This window comes from Anarrhichthys ocellatus, unplaced genomic scaffold (assembly GCF_004355925.1).
Source record: "Anarrhichthys ocellatus isolate YVR2014 unplaced genomic scaffold, GSC_Weel_1.0 scaffold69, whole genome shotgun sequence".
NCBI classification, from domain to species: domain Eukaryota; kingdom Metazoa; phylum Chordata; class Actinopteri; order Perciformes; family Anarhichadidae; genus Anarrhichthys; species Anarrhichthys ocellatus.
In genome coordinates this window covers 591,235-600,974 of record NW_022280099.1, presented here as the reverse complement: position 1 = coordinate 600,974, position 9,740 = coordinate 591,235, and the positions used below count along the sequence as shown (strand labels likewise).

The 9,740-nt window shown below is 44.1% G+C and overlaps 1 protein-coding gene across 1 annotated transcript in view; it reads left to right on the top strand.

Annotated features, from left to right (window-relative positions):
* The window catches only part of LOC116397588 (potassium voltage-gated channel subfamily H member 5-like), a 51,661-nt gene extending 41,931 nt beyond the window's left edge, over positions 1-9,730 (top strand). Inside the window, exon 6 of the mRNA XM_031873139.1 lies at positions 7,363-9,730. Within this exon, the coding sequence (XP_031728999.1) occupies positions 7,363-8,460 (1,098 nt within the window). The 3' untranslated portion in view covers positions 8,461-9,730. The remainder of the gene's footprint in view (positions 1-7,362) is intronic.
* The last annotated feature ends 10 nt before the right edge of the window (positions 9,731-9,740 follow it).

Sequence of the window (9,740 nt, the reverse complement as noted above, 5' to 3'; positions counted from 1 at the left end):
AGAGAGAGAGAGAGAGAGAGAGAGAGAGAGAGAGAGAGAGAGAGAGACACTTTGGATGACATTCATTGACAACATTTTTAAAAGTCTCTCTGACAATTAAACTGTGTTTTGTTTAAATGTAATTTATTTAAAAGGGACCATATACAGTTTAAAACATAATTGTCACCTTTACCAGATTACAGCTTTTAGCTGTTGTTGTGACGCACAGCTACGTCGTCTGAACTGAAAACACACACTGACTCAAATCTCTCAGGAACATCCGATTCATTTGCACGAAAGTTCTTAATTAAATGAGAAAATACTTTTCATTTGTGGAGTATTTAATTCACACGAGTATACAAAACCATGCGGTTATTTCATACAGACTACCTATTTATTGAATTAGCAGAAAACATGCTATAAAGCAAAGTGTGAGCATCTAGCTGATAAAAGATATAATATTACATAATATATCCTCTCCCCTTCCTCTTTCTCTCCACTCGATGTTTATTTCATTCCTTCCCTCCAGTCACAACATCACGGCCTGGATGAAATGAAGACATTACTCAGCTTAACCAGCGTCTCTCTGTGAAACCCTAAATCAACCCCGACACTGTTTCTGCTCTTGAATATTTAAACAGGCGGGGCGTGCAATTTGGGTATCTGGTAAACATAATGTTTCATTTGTTCCGTCTGTAGCTGGTGCTCCGGTTCTAGAGGGGGAGGTTCGTGTTTGAACCGTCTTTAGAACGAGAGCTTTGAAGGGTGAGACCGAAATAGATTTTTGGCGCCACGATGTTAAGAGAACCTCCGCACTCACAGCTCATGTAAGAGTGTAGACGCCGCTTCCCTTAGAGCGATACCTACTCTCTGATTCAGGGAGGTAGATTCAGTCACTTTCATTTCTCACAATGAAGCAGAAGAGCGTGCATGACTTAACACGCTGCCACCAGCTGTCGACACCGCAACCCTTCTACAATTGGCAATAACCATTTAACACATTTTTACGTGTTATTTTTTAAATAACACATAAATTAGGTTGACGTATTGATGGTACTGCATGTTAAATAATAGGTGAATGCAATTTGAGTGATTGGCTTTATTTATGAATTTAAAAAAGCTTTTTTTATGATAATCTGTATTATGATGATCTGTATGTGCAGATATTGGTACAGTTGGAAGTGATGCAGAGGTCAGGCGGCAACCTCCCGTTCTGAAAAGTGAAGCCAATACTGAAGTGTAAAGCTGCATTCTCTCTAGTGTCCACCAGGGGGCGACTCCTCTGGTTGTATAGAAGTCTATGAGAAAATGACTCTACTTCTCTCTTGATTTATTACCTCAGTAAACATTGTAAACATGAGTTTATGGTCTCAATCTCTAGTTTCAAGTCTTCTTCAATACAGCATGATGTTCATTTAGTACATTATGGTCCATTTAGAGTCACACAAACCATAAAGCAGGGGATGCTTTAGGGCGGGGCTACACGGTGATTGACAGGTCTCTACCAGAGACGTATACGGCGTCTCTACGTCACTCCTCCTCAGTCCAGATATGGTCACTTCCTGGTTGCCAAAAGAAACAGCATGGCGACGACCGTAATCCAAGATGGCGACGGTGAAATCGCCGAACTCGAGGCTTCAAAACATCGGCCCTCAAACCAATGTGTCAATGTCACGATGACTACGTCCACTTCTTACAGTCTGTGGGAAAAGCGCATGAAACAACAAAGCAACACTGATTATTGTCCGATTGCCTGCCAAAGAGCAGCCTTTCTAAAAATGTAAAAATAATATCTGAATCATGGTCTTGCCTTAATGGAAGTCACTGACACGAGCAGAACTACTTCATTAATGAGGCCGAGTTGATTGTGACTCACTGTTTTATTGGGTACATGTGTAGATTTGGCTCCTGATGTAACGAGGAAGGACACGCTGGACCCGAGGCATCGTCATCCGTCAGTCCTCTCACCTCTGCAGTCACTTACAAGTTCATTTGAAACTGATGCATCACACATGATAATGGTGGAAGCACAGTTCTTTAAGTTCTTTAAGTTTTTTTCAGAGAGCTCTTTACACAAGAAGGGAGAAACAGAAAACAAACTTACTTTTCTAATTCCAGATGCCACAGTTACAGAAATCCAGGACTATTGTTGTAAACTCTGGATTCTTCACACCAAGAGAAGCATTACTTACCTCTACCTGCTACCTCTGGACCAACACACTAGCAGCTGACTTCTGTGTTCTTGTTCCTGTTGTGATGTTAAGCATGTACATTTTGTGTAAATCCAATTATAAACCTAATACTTAATGTTGATCAAATGAATACATCCAATACATTACCTCCTTTAAATTGCTCTGATCCAGATCCTCTGAGAGAAGCTTTAAAGGCAACAGAAAGAGACCTTTTTGTTTTGCTGTCAGACTTTACGGTCAGCAGGACAAGAGGGTTCTCCAGATACCAGATCAGAAAACATGCATTTATTAAAAAAGGGCTTTGAAGATTAAGAGAGCAGACTTTGTGTTCAGTCTTGCAGCTGAAGCAACAATCTGTGCAGCAGAGGCCCTTCACATACAGTTTGAAGTAATGGGATAAAGAGATATGATGTTAATTGTTAATGCAGTTCTTAGACGACACAAACATAAATAATATAAATAATCTAAGCTGACATGCACCAAAGTCACCAAACAATTTGCATAAATAGGTTCATGACGATATGAAGATCAATTATAAGATCTGAAGGGCCGTTACAAAACTCAACTCATACAACGGTTTGTATGATGTCTCACAGAAAGTTACTCCTCAGTTGTCTATGAAACGTTACCAAACCTCAAACACCGTCTTTTAAAAATGATCTTCCGTCTCCACCAGAAGCGAGGTTTAGTTTGAATCAACGGTAACTTCTCGTTCCACACGGGGAGCGAACAGCGATCTCCTGACTGAAAGCGTTTGTTGGACCGAACCACCTCCACTCCAAAGGATCCTAAAGGATCCATGACGAGGCACAAAATGACCCAACTGATGCAGAAGAAAAGGTTACATGCAGTGTGTTCTAAGAATGACGTCGTAGTTCCTCGTATCATCTGACATTTCCCTTCCTGACTCACTCTTCTCTATGTCTCTCTGTCTCTATGATGTGTATTTGTTGTTGTTTTTTGTTGTTATTTCTGGTGGACTTCCTGTTTGGTGGGTAGTCAAATCCCCCTCCAGGCTCTGCTTCTTAATTTCCTTTTCATTAGCATATGCATGTGGAGCTCTCGGGAGATCGCCGCAGTGCTCTCTGGAGAGTGTGTGGTGAACTATGAGACACCAGACACTTTCGTCTGCCTGGTGTCTTTTTTAGACAAACACACCGTTGTTGACGTGGCCCATGTGACCGCGACTGTATTTCAGAAACGCAGGTGTGTGTTGGGAGGCACCTGTAACATAACCGCCGTTTCCACTACGATGCAGACGTCTGTGTTGTTGTCTGTGATTGAAGGCTTCTGGTACTGTGCTGTTGTTGTAGATACAGTTCCATGTGGTGTGCACGGACACCGGAGAGTAAAACAAGAGAATCAAACTTGTGCAGCAAAATAGAAAGACTGCCGATAAAGATCCTTCAACTGATCGCGTTGTTCAGAGAAGGCTTGTTGAAATGGTTGCTCATATTTCTCAATGCTGAAATAATTCATGCTGTCTCGTGCAGCTTTGACTGTCTACTAAATATACAGTCCATTTCTTGAGAGGGAATTGTGCAGCTTTAAACCTTCTCGAGACTAAAACTCACATGAGTTGATACAATTAAGGACACGACTTGACTGGAAGACACGATTTCAGACCATTGAGCTGTTTATTTTACTACTTTGTCTATTTACATCCTTTCCAGTTTCATTCCTCTCTGTCCTGAAGGTTAACACAGACGGGTTTGTTCACACTTCATTCATCTTTTTAACGGCTGTTGAGAGTATTTACAGAGAAATATCCAAGATTCATACAAAGAATGCCTGATTTGCATATTTAAACATACAAATAAATCCGAGAATAAAAAATTAAGAATAAAAAAGACTTGTAATACAAAAAAGAATTGTCTTAAAGTAATCAGCTGGTGAACTTTCATGGTGATATCTGTTAATTGAAATGTTAAACATTTTGTGTACAGTATGTACGGCATTCAGTTGACATTTGATAACAGAGTTCAAATACCAAACATTTAAAGTAAAAAACTCAAAGACATCGGTGGTGATTAGATGTTTGTCAGCATTTTAAAAAGTCTCTCAAAGAAGCAAATGACTCACCAGAGGAAGAACATCAAATAGTTTCACATTTTGAATTACTTATGCAAGTATTCAATAACTTATGATGTAACTTCATAAAACTATTCGGGTAATAAGCTAATTACATTAGATGACATGATGTAATACGATTCATGACCTCTGAAGTAATCATACAATTAATATGACAGCTGTTCATCCGAGTGCCTCTCGAGGAGCCATTTATCCAGATATTCATAGAGAGAGAGTCATTCAGCAGCATTACTCATAACTCCGTGTTGTTGTTGTTGTTGTGCATGTGTCCCGCTGGACGGCTGCTTCACACTGTGAACGAGGCTGTCGTTTTGTGACAGACGGACGGAATAATTGGGTCAGAAGAAATTAGGCTGAATGTGAGAAATGTGTCGGGCCTCTCGACCCGTCGCCACGCGGTCAAAGCGCTCATCCTGCAGAGCTGTGAGGCGTGTTGTTGCGCTGCCAACCGGTTGTTTTCTTTACAAGGTTTTAATAAAACCTCTGACTGACGGCCAAAGTCTGTGGATCTGGGAAATGCAGAGCGGCTAATGTATCGCTGTCTTTCCCCTTGAGAGGAAGCAGCATTATTTGTTAGTACCGGAGATCTTCACTCTTGTTGTCGTGTGCAGATATTAAAAAGAAAACGTTGGTATTCGACGTTTCTTGCTCCAGCTTATTTTTTGTGTGTCTTAAGTTGTTTTGAACAATCTCCGGTAAGTGGACCTTGAGTGGAGATTCATTTTTTTAAATGCCGTTTTCAAAGTTAAAGGATAAAGTGTCGAGCTCCATTTTTAATTAAGGCAACGTGAACGAGAAGTGTGCAAAAATATTGACAGCTATGAACATCACAAAGTTCAACTTCCAACTTTCCCAAGTTTGGGAAGACGCCAATGGAACTGATGGATGTGTTTGTCTGAACTGTGTTTGTCCGGTGCAGAGCCTGTTGAGCACAGTGTGAATATGGGACATAAACTTCAGGTGTCCACAGGGCTCTAATGTGTTCACCTGTCAGGTGTTTTATCATGTGAATGTCTGTGTTTTCAGAGCAGGATTATGAGCCGTCCGCTGGCCAAATCTCTGCCCTTATTCCCAATAAAATGGATAAACTGGCCTCGAAACGGGTAAGAAAGGCATGAGATTCAGCGGAGTGTTTCTGTGAGCAGGGACCAGGTTGAGGAGTTGTTAAGTTGACGGGAAACTGACATGTGACAGAAACTCTAGGCTGGACTCAAACCCAGGATGCTGTGGTTTAACAGGTGCATGTTGGGCCCATCTGAGCCAGGACCTCCAAGGTGCTATTTTCAGCCCGTTAAAAAATGATCGTAAAGAAAATCCATTCAGCCCAAACACATGTTGAACACCAAAACAAGATTTGTGCACCATATGTTTAAATATAACAGAGCTTTAATGAAAAAAACTCTTTATTTTATTGATCTGACACGTTCAATTTAAGTGACACTTCAGCAAACACTTTCGGCACATTCAGTTTAATTGACTTTTAAACATCTTATCTTCCATTATCTCAAAAGCTAAAGTCTCAGACGTCTCCAGTTCGATCTCTTTGGCAGCACCTATTGCCATAAATAATAAATGCAGGTTTGTTTTCTCGCTTCCCTAAAATCCAAACGGTGTCAATCCAGCCCAGTTTGTACCGCTTCAAATGTAAGGACTGACCACCAGTGGACCGTAGACTCAATCACCCCCATTTGGTGACAGACACTTAACAGACATTTAATTAAATATAAATCTTTGATATTATTACTTAAACTTATCAACTTCTTGGCATTATCACTTCAGCCAGCGCTTCAACTCCTTTCAGCTACTTTACTTCAACACTTCAACTCCTATCAGCACACTAACATCAACAGACTCTTCTTCTGTCAGTACTCTTATTTCCACTTTAACACGTGATTTGAAACACAATTTCACTTCAACTGACACTTCAGCTCCTTTCAAGCCTTTAAGTGGCATCAAAGCTTGTTTCAATGGAAGCGAGCACACTTCAGAAAATGTAGCTTTTCAAATTAAGATTCTAAATGTTTTTAAATTTGAAGAAAATACACTTTTAAGGTGAGCAAGGAGAGACGGATCTGTTAGGGTCTTTGCGTCATAAATTTTGGAAATTAAAATTGGAAGCTCAGCCATGCTTCCATCGGGGAATATAGAAATAAAAATACCCAGGCATCCCTCCTTGTTTTTTTAAAACCTGAAGTGTTCTTCACTTCACTGTTTGGATGCACTTGGTTCTTGGAAGCGACTGCAGCTCCTGAATTTAATACGAAGTGACTGTTAGTTAATGGAGATTCATTGTATTTGATCCGGTCACATCAGCGTCATAAACCCACCTGTGACGGACTCTTGTTTTGATTAATACAGAGACACAAGACTCATTGTTCTCTTCAGAAGGAGACGAGGAAAGAAAAAAATCAATCAAACCACACTCTACATGTCAGAGTTAATTCACTTTAAAAGTGTTAATGACACAGGTTGTGCCTCCAGGCAGTGTGCTCGGTTCGGCTCAGGAAGCTTCCAGCAGCAGGAGCTGGACGAGCAGGAAGTATAGACAGATGAAAAGCAGAGTTCAGGAGGTAGAAATGGTCGGTTATGGAGACTGACAGCAAGGTGGGCGACTCCCCTCGCTTCCATCTTTAACTCAAAGATTGACTCAGCTTGCCAGCTATTGGGGAGCATTCTCATTTCAACTTAAGAATAACACTTAAATGGGCAGTTGGATGGCTGACTGCCTCCCTGTCAGGGATTTCTGTCATTCCCAATGTAATTGGTGTGTAAGAGGAGCCAGGAGGGAGTGGCGCCACTCAGGCTGAATAATACAGGGGGGGCGGGGGGGGGTGTAGGAGCACTGATAGATAATTTAACGCAGATCTCCAGAAGCCAGCTACACTTTTGCAGTACCTGAGGGCAGTGCAGAGGATTTCTTTCTGACATGCGATTGTGCTCCAGTGAGAGCCGACTGACACATTTCCATAATTATAAATCTTCCTCTTTTATCTCCAGTGATTAATGTGCAATTCCTCGGCGGAGAACACCAGAGAGATCATTATTATTCATAGTACTCATGTGTTCTGATAAGCGCCATGTTGTTCTTTTCTGTGTGCAGATCATTTTCCGGAAGATCAGCGATGTGAAGAAGGAGGAAGAGGAGAGGCAGCGGGCGAAGAACGAGGTGCAGCTCACCATCCCGCAGGACCATCCGGTCCGCAAGCTCTTCCAGAAGTTCAAGCAGCAGAAGGAGCTCCGCAACCAGGGAGGCGCTGCCACCTCGCAGCTGGACCTGGAGAAGAACCTGCTGCAGGTGGAGCAGCACCACCTCCTCCACCACCACCACCAGCAGCAGCACCTGCACCCCAACAGCCTGCAGCTGGGCCACTCCAGCCTGCAGCACTCCCTGCCGCTCAGCCTGCAGCGGCCCCCGTCCTCCATGCAGAACGGGGCTCCGCCCAGCAGCAGTGTGCTGACCGTGTCTCAGGTGACGCCCATGCAGAGCTCGCTGGCGTACAGCCCCCCCGGCGAGCCCCCCGTCAAGCAGAACAACTGCGACATCATGGAGCTGCAGCCCAGCTCGAGTGGAGGCGGAGGCGAGCCGACCGTCAGGGTCAAAGTCAGCACCAGCCCCGCGTTGGCGAAGCCCGTCGTCAAGGCCAGCGGCTGGATGCGCCTGAAAGGCAACACGGCTCCGGTGGAGGCCAGGAAGGAGGGGCTTAACAACAACGTCAAGGCCGTCTCTGTGGAGATGCTCTCCCAGGAGGGCAAAGGTCAGGAAGCAGGAGGGGGCGGGGATGTGGAGGAGGGCCGGGTGCCCAGCAACAATCCCCTCCGGAAGACGGACTCCTGCGACAGCGGCATCACCAAGAGCGAGCTGCGGATCGACCGGGCGGGGGAGGCGCTCCTCCACAGCCCTCTCCCCGGAGGAGCGGGGTCCCCTCACCCTTTCTGCCCTGTGCCGGAGCAGGCCCTGCAGGCCGCGCTGCACGAGACCCGGCTGGAGCTCCGGGGCGACATCCAGACTCTGGGGGGCCGTCTGGGCGCCCTGGAGAGTCAGGTAGCGGAAATCATCAAGATGCTCTCGGACAAGAAGCGTCCATCCTTGGGGGCGCCGTCGGCCTCCGCCACGCCCAAAACCAAAATACAACGTCAGGACATTTTCACCGTTTCTAGGCCTGTTTCTCCGGACTCAGAGAAGGACGACGGGCTCTGAAGAGAGCTCAACCAGTGGTGTGGAGAGAGAACCGGAGCACACGTGTGATCACGTGGCACATTGTTCTGCTACGATCGTGATTATCAGTTCAAGGGTTTCTTTTGGTGGGCATCCAGCGCTGTCGGATCCAGTTACGCCACTGGTCTTTAACAAACACTGGCTTCTTTAACATTTGCACACTGACTTCTATCTCCAAGTCACGCCAGAGTCCAGCACTCCGGCGTGACGCGGGTCCCGTTTTTTGTGATTGTACAGACCTCTCTATGCATGTCCAGCTGGATTCTGGCCTGCCAAAGAAACAACGACTGACCGTACTTATTGCCTGTATATTATGCAGTTGACTGCATGCAGAGTTTAAAGAGATGTTTTATTGAGCTACACTGTACATATGAATATTTTTCATTGATAATTTACTATGTGGACATTCAGGGTTTGCATACTGGTAGCACTATAGACATTCAGTAACAAAAGGGTTTACTGGCAAAGGGATTGTGCATGGATTATTTATTAATAGAGATGAAATAGAAGCTTGATTCTCAAATGTGATGAAGAAGCATCCCTCAACACACGAAGGGAAGTTTCTGGTATGTTTTATATATTAATTATCAATTTTGCTTCTTATAATAATTTATATTTTTGATTACGGAGATGCCCTTGGCCTCAGTTAGTTGTCGGGTGAAACCTTAAACGGTTATTTTGTTAGAATCCTCCTCGTGTCTATGCATCGCTCGGGTACGCCGCTTGAATATAATATCATTTTTTTGTTTTCATGTCGGTGAATGTTTGTTTCTTCTTCTTCTGTTCGTTCCATTCCTCTGCATGAATCAGGGATGGCTGAATGCACTTTGGGTGAAGGCTTTTTGGGGGAAATAGCACGAAGTTTAGTTCACATGAAGGTCCACTCAGCACAGTGACGTGTAATCCCACACATGGCCGTCTTAACCAGCGAGCGTCGCGCTGAACAAAGAAAACCCGGCTCAGAATTCCGTTAACCACGGCAGCTTCACCGCAAAAGAGCTCAAGTGATTAAACAAATGGAATCCTGTACTTTTTAACGATATCGGTTGTTCTAAAGCTGCATGCAAAGGAGTAGTTTTATGCTCCGTAGTACGTACACACACACACACACACACACACACACACGCACACTTCATGCACAGTGTCTCTTGATGTGAACCCTGACGGCCCGCTGAGACTTTTTTTCTTCACAGAAGGCAGATGAGTCGTTTTTTTGTCTGAAGTCGAGGTTTTTCAGGTCTTGTTAGATTCTGACGCTGCCC